General features: G+C 54.0%; 1 protein-coding gene across 3 annotated transcripts in view; it reads right to left on the minus strand.

Annotated features, from left to right (window-relative positions):
• Positions 1–16,476, minus strand: part of TMEM181 (transmembrane protein 181) — a 41,584-nt gene that overhangs the window by 24,451 nt on the left and 657 nt on the right. Inside the window, exon 1 of one of the 3 annotated variants that reach the window (XM_060205275.1) lies at positions 12,180–12,262. The exons of the other annotated variants lie outside the window; for them this stretch is intronic. Within the exon in view, the coding sequence (XP_060061258.1) occupies positions 12,180–12,187 (8 nt within the window). The 5' untranslated portion in view covers positions 12,188–12,262. Of the gene's footprint in view, positions 1–12,179; positions 12,263–16,476 lie in introns of those variants that run through there. 3 annotated transcript variants of the gene reach the window in all.

Here is a 16,476-nt window from a genome sequence, read left to right on the forward strand (position 1 = left end):
TGTTGTTGTCATTGCTGTCACTGTTGTTCGATAGGACAGAGAGAAATGGAGAGAGGAAGAGAAGACAGAGGGGGGGAGAGAAAGACAGACACCTGCAGACCTGCTTCACCACCTGTGAAGCGACTCCCCTGCAGGTGGGGAGCCGGGGGCTCCAACCGGGATCCTTACGCCGGTCCTTGTGCTTTGCACCACGTGCGCTTAACCCGCTGCACTACTGCCCAGCCCCCACTGTGCTTTCTTATTCACTTATGTAGCCTTTGCTGAGCTGGGCCTCATGTGTGCTCTGGGACAGACAGACAGACAGAGATAGTCCAGTGCCTGAGCTTCACTGGGTACCCAAGCACCTCCCCTGTGGTGCAGGGGCTCAAAGCTGGGCAAGCACCCTACCAAGTGGGCTGCCACACTCTCTCTCCCTTTCTCCCTACTTGTGTGTTTTTTTGTTTTTCACCTCCAGGGGCTCAGATCCACTGCTCCGTTTTATTGGATAGGACAGAGAGAAACAGAGTTTTATCTGTTTTATTGGATAGGACAGAGAGAAACTGTCCTGCCGTCCCTCTAGCCACCCCCTCTCCCTCTCTCTCCTGGCTGCTCTGTTCAGTCCAGCCTGGGAGCCCAGCCAGCAGGAGAGAACTGGAGGGGAGGAGCAGGGGAGGGTGTTTGCCCAGGGGTTAGCACCTCAGAGCCCGCCCCGCCCCTCCTCTCCCCGCAGGAAGCAGAAGCAGGGGTGGGGCCACCCTTGGGCTCTGACGTGGCCTGGTGACCTGGCTCCCTAAGCAGCTGCCAGACCTCAGGCAGGGAGTCCGCACCCCAGTGTCACCTGGGTTACAGCCTGAGGAGGAGGAGGGGAGGAGGGGGAGGATGGGAAGGAGGAGGAGGGAAGGCAGGGAAAGGGGGAAGAGGGAGAGGGAGGGAGGAGGCCCTGACCAGCAGAGGATGCCCCCACTGGCAGTGGCCGGGTGGCCTGACCCTGACTTGGACCTGGGACCCCGAGGCACAGAGGGAGCCCCAAGCCCCTCCAGGAACCATCCCCAGGGGAGGTCTGACCCTGGTCTGGAACCTCCATTCACACAGGTGGCCCTCCCCAATGGACCCCCCCATCTCCCCAAGACCCACTCAGAGGTTAGCAGGGTTCCCAGCTTTGGCCCCACAGGCCCAGGATCCTGTAGGTTGGGAAGGGCAGGATGACCCAATGGGCATCACAGGTTTGATGCCCAGCACCACGAGGGCCTGTGACGGCCTGGCTTAACCTCTCTCTAGCACAGACACATCATCAGACACAAGGACCTGGGTTCCAGCCCCTCCTCCCACCTACGGGGAGAGGGGGGCGTCACAAGCTGCGGGGCAGGGCTGCTAGTGTCTTTCCCTCCAGCTCTCTCTTCGCTTCTCTCTCAATAGGGAAAAGACGGCTAAGCGGTAGAGTCGCACAGGCACTGAGCCCCAGCATCAACCTTGGTAGCAAAAGGAAAAAAGAAAGAAAGGAAGGCAGGCAGGTGGCAGTAGCGCAGCCGGTTAAACAAATGTCGCAAAGTACAAGGACCAATGCAAGGACTCTAGTTCCGCGAGGAAATGGAATTCCCCAAATTGAGACTAGTCCCTTAAAGTAGAGAAAGTGTCGTAGAAACCAGATGAGATGAATCACACTGGCACTAATTGCTTCAGCCCGCACCAGGCAGATAGAATGTTTATCCTGAAACTGCACACCCTGGAACCCTGCCTCCTCAGCTCTATGTTAACCTGTCCATCTGGCTTCTGTAAACACTGCTGGCTTCCTCCCTAGAAGACAAGAATGGGATGTTCTCCTTGAGACTTTTACCCCAAAGGTAAATTAGCAAGGACATGCAGACCCTCCAATCATGCAGACACCCCTCCACTTTTCCCTTTTAAAGGAGGGTGAATTTCAAGCCTGGCCATCACAGAGCAGCTCCGGCCTGGGATCCCTCAGCTGAGGTTTATCTGTGTCTTTGTCTATGCCTTTTGGTGTTGTCTCTTTGTAAGTATGTGGACTGGCCTTATTTTCACTCTTTTAAACTTAAGAATAAATTCCTTATCTTTCACTTATATACTGGAGTCATGTCAGTTTGTGTGGGTTCAGATCAGAAGTGCTCTTACAGTTGGAGCCCCTGGCTCCCCATTTGCAGGGGAGTCACTTCACAGGCGGTGAAGCAGGTCTGCAGGTGTCTGTCTTTCTCTCCGCCTCTGTCTTCCCCTCCTCTCTCCATTTCTCTCTGTCCTATCCAACAATAACAGCAATAACAACAACAAGGGCAACAAAAATGGGGAAAATGGCCTCCCGGAGCAGTGGATTCGTAGTGCAGGCACTGAGCCCCAGAAAAACAAACAAACAAAAAAACGTGGCATGGGAGTTGGCAAGACAGCTCAGCGGCAGGCAGGGGACTTGCATGTCTGAGGTCCTGGGTTCAACCCCCAGCACTGCTTGTGCTAAGTGCTCCTTCCTCCTGTTAAGTAGAGGTTGTAGAAGCATTTGTCTTATTTTACTGAGAGACTGAATGCGCTAGCTCCAAGCCCTGCTCAGCTCTGGCGTATGATGGTGGTGCCGGGGATTAAACCCAGGACCTTGGGGTCTTAGGCAGGAAAGACTAGCTCATAACCACTATGCTCCCTCCCTGGGCTCTTCTCTTCTCTTCTCTTCTTGTCTTTCTCTCTCTCTCTCTCTTTTAAGATTTATTTATTTTTCCCTTTTGTTATCCTTGTTTTTTATTGTTGTTGTTATTGATGTCCTTGTTGCTGGATAGGACAGAGAGAAATGGAGAGGGGAGGGGAAGACAGAGGGGGAGAGAAAGACAGACACCTGCAGACCTGCTTCACCACCTGTGAAGCGACTCCCCTGCAGGTGGGGAGCTGGGGGCTCGAACCGGAATCCTTATGCTGGTCCTTGCGCTTTGTGCCACATGCGCTTAACCTGCTGTGCTACCGCTGGACTTCCTTTCTTTCTCTTTATTTATCTTTTTTTTAAAAAAACTTTATTTATTTTCCCTTTCGTTGCCCTTGTTGTTTTATTGTTGTAGTTATTATCGTTGTTGTCACTGATGTCATCGTTGTTGGATAGGACAGAGAGAAATGGAGAGAGGAGGGGAAAACAGAGAGGGGGGAGAGAAAGACAGACACCTGCAGACCTGCTTCACCACCTGGGAAGCGACTCCCCTGCAGGTGGGGAGCCGGGGGCTCGAACCAGGATCCTTACGCCGGTCCTTGTGCTTGGTGCCACATGCTCTTAACCTGCTGTGCTACCGCCCGACTCCCTCTTTCTCTTTTTAAGGGAAGTTTTTGTTTGTTTTTCTAGGCTTGTGAAGTGTGATGACCTCAGGGGCAGTGGGAAATACTTTATTATATTTATTTTATTCTGGATACAGATAGAGAGAAATCAGCAGGGGAAGGGAAGATACAGAGGGAGAGAGAGACCTGCAGCCCTGCTCCTCTGCTCGTGAAGCTTTCCCCCCTGCAGGTGGGGACCCCGGGCTGGAAACTCAGGCCCCTGCACATGGTAATGTGTGTGCTTAACCAGGTGCACCACTGCCAGCCCCTCTCTCACAAATGATCTTTTGAAATGTAAACGAGAAAGAAAAAGACTACGGGAATGGATGGTGGAAGGTGTTTTGGTGTCTTTCCCAGTCAAAATCAAAGACAGACTAAAGCCTAGCATGCCAGGAGGGGACAGAGCGACGTCACACACGCCCCAGAGCCGGGCTCACCCATGGTATCACAAAATAATCAGTCAGCCAACCAGTCAATCACGTGCGAGCAGCAGGCTGGTGGCGCAGGACCCAGGGCACCGAGCAGAGACAAGTAATGTCTAAAGTGGCCCCACATGGATCGACCTGCCATCGCCCATGTTCAGCAGGGAAGCTGTTACAGAAGCCAGACCTTCCACCTTCTGCACCCCACAATGATCTTGGGTCCATGCTCCCAGAAGGATAGAGAACAGGGAAGCTTCCAATGAAGGGGGTGGGATATGGAGCTCTGGGGGGTGGGCATTGTGTGGAATTGTACCCCTCTTATCCTATAGACTTGTCAATATTTCCATTTCATAAATTTACAAAAAGATTTTTAAAAAAGGTGCCCCCCCAAAAAACAGAACCACCTGAACCCCAACAAAAAGAGGTCCCACAGTGAGGGGTGAAGGGACAGCATCCAGGCGAGGAGAGAGGCGTCCTCTCTGCTCAGAGACCCCAGCATCAGGCAGCAGAACCTGAGGGTGGGCAGTGTCGAGCCCCCACCCCCCAGTGTCTGTCCCCTGCTGCTGTGCTCACAACACAAGAGGAGGAGGCAGGAAACTGGGGGGGTGAGGGGATGGTATGCACCCAGCATCTGGCAGGTCTAGGTTTCCAAAGTAACGGGGGAGGGGGGGAGTCCCAGAGGTGGGTGCCACCCGCCGCCAGGCAGCAGCTGAGTTAGCTGGGGGCACAGATGAGCAGTGTCTCCTCGGGCTCACAGCCTTCCCAGCCCACACCGGGCAGCTGGCAAACCCGCGCAGACCCCTCCCTCCCAGCCTCTCCCCTGCTGCCCCTGGTGCCCACCCACATCTGCATGAACTCAGTGGCCCGAGGAGTAGCCAGGGTCTCCTGCTCACACCTGGTCCGCAGGTGCCCAGAGTCCTGGCCAGGAGCCTCAGGGAGCAGAGATGATGGGGAAACAGAACAGGTCAAGGTTAAAAGTCAGGGTGTTTTATACACTTTCCTCATGTTTGGGAGCTGCTCTCTGCCCTAATCTGCTTTCTAGTCCTACTCTCAACTCTGACACCCTCTCCCCAGACAATACTTTTAGCCCACCTGCATGTTAGCTGTCAGGCTCAGGCAAAAATTACTAAAGTCATGGGCCCCTTGCAACATACCTAAAATGGGCTTCCTAACTTCTTCCCACCTGAAGACCCCTAATTTCATCAGCTTTATTCCTACCTTTAGGTTCCAGATTATTAAACTATTTGTCCTGCTTTATATCTTACCACCTTTCAATCACCAAGTCACGGATGCTACCATGATTCCATCCTAACCTCGGCAGACGCCCTCACCCATGTGTCCCGAACCTCCCCTCTCCAGATCCCTGCCCCACGAGGGAAAGACAGAGCAGGCTGGGGGTGTGGATCCACCTGCCAACACCCATGTCCAGTGGAGAAGCAATGACAGAAGCCAGAACTCCCACCTTCTGCTCCCCATAAAGAATTTGGGTCCACACTCCCAGAGGGATAAAGAATAAGGGAGTTTCCAATGGAGGGGATGGGACACAGAACTCTGGTGGTGGGAATTATATCTGTTATCCTACAATCTTGCAAAACATTATTAAGTCACTAATAATAATGATAATAATAATAAGCCAGGGTGTGTGTGTGTGTGAGAGAGAGAGAGAGATTGCAACACAGTTCACAAGTTTCCTCAAGACTCCCGAGCAGCGGCTGGAAGCCTGTTCACCGACAGAAGGAGATGTATGGAGGAGAGCCTCAACAGAGCACGTAGGAGAAAAGTCCAAATGGAGAGCTCAGAAAGTTGGAGTGCAGTGCTGAGCCGGAGACAGGAAAGAGGGGCCTGTCCACAGAATCACGGCAACAAAAGGTCAAGCCAATCAGCTCAAGAGCAGGCTATCGGTGACCATCCAGAAAAGACTAAAAAGGGGGGGCTGGGGTGGCGTACCCGGTTGAGCACACGTGTTACAGGGCTCAAGGACCCGGGTTGGAGCCCCTGATCCCCACCTGCAGGGGGAAAGCTTTGTGAATGGTAAAGCAGGGCTGCAGGTTTCTCTCTGCCTGTCTCTCTCTATCTCCCCCTCCCGTCTTGATTTCTGGCTGTCTCTATCCAATAAATAAATAAAGATGATTTTTTTTTAAAAAAAAAAAAAGGAGGGAGCCAGGCAGTGGTGCAGTGGGTTAAGCGCACGTGGCGCAAAGCGCAAGGATGGGCATCAGAATCCCGGTTCAAACCCCCGGCTCCCCACCTGCAGGGGAGTCGCTTCACAGGCGGTGAAGCAGGTCTGCAAGTGTTCGTCTTTCTCTCTCCCTCTCTGTCTTCCCCTCCTCTCTCCATCTCTCTGTCCTATCCAACAACGACAGCAATAACAACAACAATAACAATGATGATAAACAAGGGCAACAAAAGGGGAAAAAAGTTTTTAAAAAAATTATCCAAAAAAAAAAAAAAGGAAGGAAGGAAAAACTAGAAAGCACTGGGAGACACTCACTGCGTAGAGCATATGCCTTCCCGTGCAAGGAGATCTGGGTTCAAAGCTCAGCACCACATGGAAGCACAGTGGACAGCATGGAGGGGGAGTCCAGGGACGGTGGGACTCCATTATGATGTCTCTCCATGTGTGCCGCTCCCTTTAAAAAAACATTTCACTTGCTTTTTATTTGTTAGAGACAGAGATAAACTGAGGAGGAGATAGGGAGAGACACAGAGAGAGAGAGACATCTGCAACCCTGCTTTACCACTCATGCTTCACCTCTGCAGGTGGGGATCGGAGGCTTGAACCCAGGTCCTTGAACCCTGTAACATGTGTGTTCAACCAGGTGCACCACCGCCCAGCCCCTTGTGTGTCTGTCTCCCTTCCCATCTAAACACATCTGAGGCCCTAAGGCCACAAAAGGGAAAAACGCCCTGAATGAAACAAGTCTTTCTAAGAATAAAAACCCAGGTCTAGCTGGCTTTACCAAGAAATTCCATAAGACCTTCAAAGAAGAACTAGCTCTGATTCTTTGGAAAGTTTTCCAGAAAACCGAAGAGGGGAATCACTCCCAAACACATTTTATGGGGTTATTAATTACTTTGATCCCTAGAGTAGGAAAGGACTCTACCAAAAAAAAAAAAAAGAAAAGAAAAGAAAGAAAGAAAGAAAGAAAGAAAGAAAGAGAAAGAAAGAAAACTAAGCCTGTATCTCTGAGGGACACTGAGCACATGACAGAAGATGACAGAAGAGCAGGGCCTGGCAGGGCGGGGGGGGGGGGGAGGGGTATGGAACCTGATTAAGGATACACATTACCATGAGCAAAGACCCAGGTTCAAGTCCCCGCTCCCCACCTGCAGAGGGGATGCTTGACAAGTGGTGAAGCAGATGTGCAGGTGTCTCCCTCCCTCTCTCTCTAATTTCTTGTATATGTATTATCTTTATTTATTGGATAGAGACAGCCAAAAATGGAGAAGGGGTGAGACAGAGAGACACCTGTAACACTACTTCACCATTCACAAAGCTTTCCTCCTGCAGGTGGGGACCAGGGGACCAGGGTCCTTGCACACTGTAACTTGTGCGCTCAACCAGGTGTGCCAGCACCTGCCCTCTCTCTTCCTCTCTATCTCCCCCCACTTAGTTTCTCTCTGTCCTATTAAATACATACATATATATATTTATTTAAAGATTTTATTTATTTATGAGAAAGACAGGAGGAGAGAGAAAGAACCAGACATCACTCTGGCACATGTGCTGCCAGGGATCAAACTCAGGACTTCAGAGTCCAAAGCTTTATCACTGCGCCACCTCCCAGACCACATAAATAAATACTTTTAAAAAGATAACATGCACGGGAGTCAGGCGGTAGCGCAGCGGGTTAAGCGCAGGTGGCGCCAAGCGCAAGGACCGGCACAAGGATCTGGGTTCGAGCCCCTGGTTCCCCACCTGCAGGGGAGTCCCTTCACAAGCAGTGAAGCAGGTCTGCAGGTGTCTGTCTTTCTTTCCTCCCTCTGTCTTCCCCTCCTCTCTCCATCCCTGTCTTATCCAACAACGACATCAATAATAACTACAACAATAAAACAACAAGGGCAACAAACGGGAATAAATAAATATTTTTTTTAAAAAAAGATAACATGCGCATTGTGTAACAACATCCAAAGCAAAGATAGGAGAGAAAGGGACAGAATTCTTTTATTTTTAATTTTTATTTATTTATTTTCCCTTTTGTTGCCCTTGTTTTTTATTGTTGTTGTTATTGATGTCATTGTTGTTGGATAGGACAGAGAAATGGAGAGAGGAGGGGAAGACAAATGGGGAGAGAAAGACAGACACCTGCAGACCTGCTTCACCGCCTGTGAAGCGACTCCCCTGCAGGTGGGGAGCTGGGGGCTCGAACCGAGATCCTTACGGCCGATCCTTACGCTTTGCGCCATGTGCACTTAACCCACTGCGCTACCGCCCGACTCCTCAGAATTCTTATTTAAGAAATAACAGGGGGCCTGGCACTGGCACATCTGGTTAAGCTCACATATTACCATGTGTAAGGACCCAGGTTAAGCCCCGCTCCCCACCTGCAGGGGGATGCTTCATGAGTGGTGAAGCGGGATGCAGGTGTCTCTCTTCCTCTCTCCCTCTGTGTCTCCCACTCAATTTCTCTCTGTCCTGTCAAATAAAATAATATATTTTTAAATGTAGAAAATGTCCCCTGGGAGTGGTAGATTCATAGTGCCAGTACAGAGCCCCAGCGATAACCCTGGTGGCTATAATAATAATTAATAACAGTAACTGAGGAGTTATTATTATTAACCAACACTCAGATCCAGGAAGCTCACAGAATTCTAAGCAAAACAGACTCAGAGAGGTACACACCAGACACCTTATAACGAAAAATACAAAGATAAAGAAAGAATCCTAAAGGCAATCAGAGAAAAGGCAAAGACACAAGCACCCCCCATAATACCATCAGCTGACTGTTCAACAGAAATGGTAAGAGCCAAAGGCAGTCTGGCAGGACACACCCAAAGTACCGAACGGAAAAGACCCTCACCCAAGGATGCTCTGTCCGGCAAGGCTACCTACCAATCCGGCTTGAAGGAGTGATAAGGAGCTTCTTAGACAAGCAATGAGCAAAGGAGAGTACCCCTACCAAAAAGGTCCTCAAAGAAAATGCTCCCAAGGGGGGAGCCGGGTGGTAGCACAGCGGGTTAAGCGCACATAGTGTGAGGTGCAAGGATCCCGGTTCGAGCCCCCGGCTCCCCAGTTGCAGGGGAGTCGCTTCCCAGGCGGTGAAGCAGGTCTGCAGGTGTCTGTCTTTCTCTCCCCCTCTCTGTCTTCCCCTCCTCTCTCCATTTCTCTCTGTCCTATCCAACAACGACAACAATAATAACAACGAGAAACAACAAGGGCAGCAAAAATGGGAAAAATGGCCTCCAGGAGCGGTGGATTCATAGTGTAGGCACTGAGCCCAGCGATGACCCTGGAGGCAAGAGAGAGAAAAAGAAATGGGAGATCTCTCTCGAGGTGGGGGCACGCATCACCACACATGCAGCTCAGTTTCAAGCTCTGGCACCTGAGGGGGTGCCCAGGTACCAGCAGAGGCTCTGGAGTGAGGGTGTCTGTACTCGAAGCACCTGAGTGGAGAAGGAAGCCTGGAGTTTGCAAATATCTATCTATAGACACAGAGTTCTATCAGTGGGAAAGAAAACCCACTCTACGGCCAAACAATTCCGACCAAAGCACAAGGATGTATAAAGTGAGGTAAGAACTGTGATATTTACAATGGGCTCAAGAATGACTCACACTGCCCATTTAAAACAAGGTTTACACTTCACAGCCTGGAGGTAAAGGCTCATTTAATCTCCAATGCAGAATGCAGGCTCCAAATAAAAAGACTGGGAAGCAAGCATATATAAAAAGATGAAAAGAGGCCAGGGTCAACCTCAGTGGCATCACACAAAAAAGTGCCTCAAGCTAAAAAACGGGGGTAAGAGACGGAGGCTGACATGACCTAGTGATTAAGGGACCCATCTATCCGGAGCACTTAACACTCGTGCACATCAGTACACCAAACAGTGTCGGGGACCAGGCAGAGGCGCACCGGGTTAAGCGTACATAGGACAAAGCGCAAGGACGCACGCAAGGATCCGGGTTTGAGCCCCCGGTCCCCACCTGCAGTGGGAAAACTCTGTGAGTGGTGAAGCAGGGCTGCAGGTGTTTCTCTGTCTCTCTTCCTCTCTGTCTCTCCCTTTCCTCTCGATTTCCGGTTTCTCTATCCAATACATAAATGAAGATCATAAACAAAATTTTAAGAACAAGTAATTGTTCTTTGTTTTAAGAATAACAGTGGGCAGGGGTAGATAGCATAAAGGTAGATAGCACTGGATTCTCAAGCATGAGGTCCTGAGTTCAATCCCCGGCAGCACACATATCAGAGTGATGTCTGGTTCTTTCTCTTTCTGCCTGTCTTTCTCATGAATAAATACATTCTTGAAAGAAATAAATATAGAAATATATGATCCATAAAAAGTATATATATATACATATATATATATGAAATTTTTAAAAATAATGAAGTTAGGAAGAGGTGGGGAGGAATGGAAGATGGGGGGGAATGTGGACGGTTTAATCCTAGGGTCAGGCCTCACCCAACGCACTCGCACACAATCTCCTCCCTCCCTTCCCCTTCCCTTCCTGTCCCTGAAACAGGGCCTCAGATCACACGTGTCCCCAGCACCTGCCCACCACACCTGTCGTCTCCAGCCTTGTCTGCTGTTTGCTTTGGGAGGACTTCTATCTGCCACCAACACTTGCCCCAGCCGCCCCCCTCAGCCCAGCCTGTCCTCCAGTTGACCAGACCCAGTCCCTGGCCCTGGTGCACATTCTTACCCTGCACAGGACCCTGGGTTCAAGTCCTAGCACCATGGATGGTGGGTGGAGTGGTGCTTGGGTCGGTCTCTCTCTCTTTGCTCTCTACGTACATGCCAAAATAAAAAATAAATGCCAGGCCATGTAGGGAAGGCGGTTGCACTCCAGGCATGCCCGGCCTTTGCTTGTGCATCTGGGTCCAGCGTGCTGCCCTGCAGTGCGTGGGACCCAGATTCAAACCCAGATCCCACCGGAGGAAGCTTTGGTGCTGAGGTGTCCTCCCCCCCCCTTCTCCCTCTGCCTACCCTGCTATTCTGCTTTATTTCTCTTTTAATATATATATTTTGATAGGACAAAGAGAAAGTGAGTAAGAATGGGGAGATATGGAGGGACAGAGAAAGAAAGACACCTACAGCACTGCTTCTCTGCTTGTGAAGCTTCCCCCGGCAGGTAGAATCCAGGGGCTTGAACCCAAGTCCTTGCACCTGTAACTGAACGCTCTACCAGGTGTGCCACTGCCTAGCCCCTTTCTCTCTCTTTTTACCTGGAAAAGGCAGCACAGAGCAGGGAAGCCCCAGTGAGAATGGAAAATAGAAGAATGAACAGTGGCTGGGAGACCGCCCAGTGGGTAGAGCACAGGTCCTATGTGTGTGGTCTTGAGTTTGAGTCCTAGCACCACATGGGGGTACCACAAAGACACAGAGGGAGCTCCAAGGATGAAGAGTGATGCTGTGGTGTGTCTGTTCTCTGTCTCTCTCTAAGAGACAGAGAGACAGGGCAGCAGCCATGCACAGGACTAGCAGGCGAGAGGCCCAGGGTTTGCTCCCTGGAGCGCTGGACAAACACAATAAAACAAAGTAACACATGGCTGTAGCTGGCCAGGCCCTGGGTTCAAGTCCCTGGGCTGCATTCAGCTCAATCGGCAAGTTGAGGCCCTGGCCAAGGGTAGGGACCCCCAGGCCACCCAGGAAAGTCCCTGCCTGGTCTCAGGGCCACTCAGCAGCCACACTGGCCCTGCTCACATGGCAGGGCCTGGGGCGGGGGTCCCCGCGGTTCTTCCCCTTGGACACCCCATGGGGGGGCAACGTTGGGGGTCCTCTGGGCACCTCCAAGGCCTCCTGCCACCCCAGGCTCCTGTTAGTCCTGGGGGTGCCTGGGGTGCACAGCGATGTTAGGGCCACCCCCAGGGCTATGTCCCGCCCGCCATAGCACCCTGCAGAGCACCCAAGGGTGCTGCTGGGAGAGGCCCTGGCACCTGCCAGCAAGTGGGTGTCCCCAGGTGTGCGATGGGGTTCCCCGAGGCTCACCTGGCTGGGCTGACCTCCCTCCACTACCCCAAGACCCCCTCAAGTTCTCAGAGGCCCCTAACTCCCCCCTCCTGGACCCCCAGGTCTCAGAGACCCCTCACACCTCCAGAGCCCCCCAAAGACCCCCTTACACTACTCCCCGGGGTCCCCAGGTCTCAGAGACCCCTAACTCCCACAGGCCCCCCCCAGAGACCCCTAACACTACTCCCCGGGGTCCCCAGATCTCAGAGGCCCCTAACTCCCCCCTATCGGACCCCCAGTTCTCAGAGGCCTCTAACACCACTTCCCAGGCCCCCCCAGTTGATAGGCGCCCCCAACACCTCCCCGGCCCCCACTCACGGCTCCATCGCCCGCGTCCCCGCAGCCCAGCGACACCCCAGGGCGACACCGCGACACTGTCCCGGTCACGTGCGCGGAAGCGGCCCGCGGGGGCGGGGCGGGGAGGGGCGGGGCGGGGAGAGGCGGGGAGAGGCGGGGAGAGGGGGTGCGCGGCCCCGAGGAGGCTCTGTGCGGGGCCGCGGTAACCGGTGCACAAGAGGCGGGATGCAGGGGAGGAGTGTGCAGGGTCGGGAGGGGTAGAGTGTGCAGGGTGGGCAGGGGAGGAGTGTGAGGGTAGGGAGGGGAGGCGTGTGCAGGGTGAGCAGGGGGGGCGGAGGACCTGGAGGGTGAACGTGCAGGGCCCGGGGAGGGCGCTGTGCAGGGCCTGGGGGAGCGAGTGCAGAAGAAGGGGGTACAGGTCGCGAAGAGGGGATGCAGCGTGGGGAGGGGGGCGCAGGACCTGGAGAATAAGCGTGCAAGGCCCCGAGAGGGGGTTCAGGGCCTGGGAGAAGGGAGTGCAGGGCCTGAGAGAGGCGTTGCAGGGCCTGGGAGAGTGTGGGTGCAGCGCCCAGGAAAGTGGGGGTGCAAAACCTAGCGGGGGGGAGGTCCAGGGGCTGGGAGAGTGAATGCATGCAACCTGGGGAAACAGGGTGCAGGCCCTAGAGACAGGGGGAGCACGGGGCCTGGAGAGTTGGGGGGTGCAAGGTCTGGAGCAGGAGGGGTGCAGGCCAGGGAGAGGAGGTGCAGGGCCAGCAGAGCGGGTGCTGGGCCAGGAGAGGGGGTGCTGGGCCAGGAGAAGGGGTGCAGGCCAGGGAGAGGGGGTGCTGGGCCAGGAGAGGGGCTGCTGGGCCCAAGAGAATGGGGCCTTCCAACCTGGGGGGTTGGGGGAGAAGGCCCCAGATACAGGAAGGGCACAGGCCCTGGAGAGTTGGGGGGTGCAGAGTCTGGATCAGGGGGGACTGGCCAGCTGGAGAATGGGGGTTCCTGGCCTGGAGAGTAGGGGTGTCAGAATGGGAGGGGGACCCAGAGCCAAGAGAGCAGGGTGCCTATCCAGGAAAGGGCAGAGGTGCTGTGGGAGGGGTAGCATGGAGCACACAGAGGGGCTTCTGATGGGAGGGGTGTGTGGTCCACTTGGAGAGAGGGGTCTTGGGGAACAGGGAGTAATGACGGGTGGGGGGTCGGGGTAGGAGAGGAGATGCAGGGTAGCATGGCTGGGAGAACTCCAGGACAGATGGGAGGGGACACAGCAGCAGGGCTGGGGGCTCACACAAGGTGGGGGTGAAGGAGGAAGACTTGGGGTGCAGTCAGGAGAGATGCTTGACTGGGGGCCACTCAGGGGAGGTGCAGAGTCAGTGGCCCCGGTTGGGGTTCACAGGCAGGGGAAGGACTGGTGGTCTGGGGGTGCAGCACAGGGTGGGGGGAGGAACTCATGGGAGGGGGAGAAGTAAACAACCGAGTGGGTAGGCTTGGGGGTATGCCCAGATTTCTGCCATCATGTTGGGGTCCCCCTGCACCCCACTACAGAGAACTAAGAGTCCTGACCATGATCAAGGACACCTGAACATCCCTCCTCATACACACACACACACACTGGGGTGCTTCTTGGCTTTCAATGTCCCCTGTCCCCAGGCTTCTGGGTTCAAGTTCTTTTGAGAGAAGACAGCCAGGGACTCCAGCTTCCCGCCACAGTGAACCTGCTCACTCACTGAGCTGTCACTCATTGATAGCTGGCCATGAGAAGCCAGCAAGGCCCTGGGTTCAACTCTTGGCAGCACATGGCAGCACCTTGGACAGCACCCAGGGCGCTCCATAGATGGTGGAGCAGGGCTGTCGGTTCTCTCCTCTCTCAGCACCATGCACAGCACCCAGGGAGCACCATGGAGGGTGGGGCAGGGCTGTGGGGTCTCTCCTCTCTCAGCACCATGCACAGCACCCAGGGAGCCCCATGGATGGTGGGGCAGGGCTGTGGGTTCTCTCCTCTCTCAGCACCATGCACAGCACCCAGGGAGCCCCATGGAGGGTGGGCAGGGCTGTGGGGTCCCTCCTCTCTCAGCACCATGCACAGCACCCAGGGAGTCCCATGGGATCTCTCCTCTCTTTGCCCGGTCAGACACAATGTTTAAACTTGGGCTGGAGTGGGGATGCACTCAGCAGTGGCTTGCCTGTGTGAGGCTCTCTCTGGGTTCACTCCCTACACAGCAGATAAAAGAAGCTGCCTCCACATAAAAGAAGCTGCCTCCACACGCGGCCTCCTGAAACCACCCTGCAGGAAGCCAGCTCATTTTTCAATGTATTAAACTCTATGATGACCAAACACGCTCGCCCACTGTAAGTGCTGAGTCAGTCTGCTTCTGTCTCTGATCTGAAACCAGCCTCTCAGATGCAGAGACCTAACCCCAGTGACTGCCTGCCCCCCCCCCAAGCCAAGCCCTGCCTACTCTCCTCTGATGGACATTTTAGGAGGTAACTCTGCTGAAGCCCAGCCCACCTGCCTTCCTGTGCTTGGCCTGCCTTGAACTTGGGGCAGCAGTAACTCAGCCTCCTGGGATGAGTGTCCACAGGGACCAGGCCCTGTTCACCCCCTCACCCTGCCCTCTAGTCTCTTGAGCATGGCAGTCTGGGGTCAGAGGGGACACTAGGCCTCTGAGCTGGGGTTTGAGACAGAAGTGGTTCTGCCCTGCACACACACACACACCAACACCACTCCCCAGGCCTGGATCCAGCTGGTGTAGCTCTTCCCGCAATGGGAGCTAAGTCACTGCTGGGAGTGGGTTGGGGTTGAAGTGTCTACATCCCTCTGCCCCCCAGGAACCAGGGCTCCCTGCTGGCCACTGTGGGAGGGGGCTGTGGGGAGCACCCTCTATGGGGGTCAGTGGTGTACCGGGCCATAAGTGTCTATCTGTGTGTGTGAGAAAGAGAGTCTGTGTGTGTAAGTCTCTGTGTGTTTGAGTCTGTGTGTGTTTGTGAGTCTGTGTGTGTGTGCACAAGTCTGTGTCTGTGGGTGTGTGATATACACATTTATTTATTTAGTTAGTTGCCTCCAGGGTTATCACTGGAGCTTGATGACAGCACTATGAATCCACTGCTCCTGGAGGCTATCTTTTCCTGCTTCACCACTCATGAAGCTTTCCCCCTGGGGACCAGGGACTTGAACCTTGGTCCTTGCACACTGTAACATGTGCACTCAACTGAGTGTGCCACCACCTAGCTCACCTTTATTCTTTCTCTCTCTCTCCCTTCCTGCCTGCCTGCCTTCCTTCTTCTTTTAGTTCTTTTCTCTCTCTTTTTTTCTTCCTTTTTTCCTCTATTTTTTTCTTCAGCCTTGGGTTCCTCAGAGATGAAACCAGCTCCTCACAGACTAAGACCAACTCCACATAGATGCACCCCAACCCCTCACAGATGCACCCCAACTCCTCACAGAGGAATTACAACTCACAGATGCAACCCAACTTCTCACAGACGCACCCAACTCCTCACAGATGCACCTCAACCCCTCACAGTTGCACCCAACTCCTCACAGATGCACCTCAGCTCCTCACAGATGCACCCCAACTCCTCACAAACACACACCAACCCCTCATAGATGAACCCCAACTCCTCACAGATGCACCCCAACTACTCATAGATGCACCCCAACCCCTCAAAAATGCACCCCAACCCCTCACCAATGACCCCAACTCCTCAAAGATGCACCCCAATCCCTCACAGATGCACCCCAACTCCTCACAGATGCACCACAGCTCCTCAAAGATGCACCCCAACCCCTCACCAATGACCCCAAACCCTCACAGAGGCACCCCAACACGCACCCCAACCCCTCACAGACGCACCCCAACCCCTCACAGATGCACCCCAACCCCTCACAGAGGCACCCCAATCCCTCAGATGCACCCCAATCCCTCACCGATGACCCCAAACCCTCACAGACGCACCCCAACTCCTCACAGATGCACCCAACCCCTCACAGATACACCCCAACCCCTCACAGATGTACCCCAACCCCTCACAGATGCACCCCAACCCCTCACAGATGCACCCCAACCCCTCACAGATGCACCCAACCCCTCACAGATGCACCCCAACCCCTCACAGATGCCCCCAAGGCCTTCCGCAGTGAACTCGGAGTGTGCATATGTGAGGAAACCCCCAAGCCCCAGATTCAACCAGGCCTGAGCAGGCTGGGGGGGCAGACCCTTGGGGGGGCAGGGAGAGTGAGGAAGGGCCAGGAAGGAGGGGGGTGCTGGGTGGGTTGTGGGGTTTGGGCATCTACACCCACACCCGGGGAGAGGTAGGGAGCCCACCCCCAGTCTACCCTGAC

Source organism: Erinaceus europaeus, chromosome 13 (assembly GCF_950295315.1).
Source record: "Erinaceus europaeus chromosome 13, mEriEur2.1, whole genome shotgun sequence".
Taxonomy (NCBI): Eukaryota; Metazoa; Chordata; class Mammalia; order Eulipotyphla; family Erinaceidae; genus Erinaceus; species Erinaceus europaeus.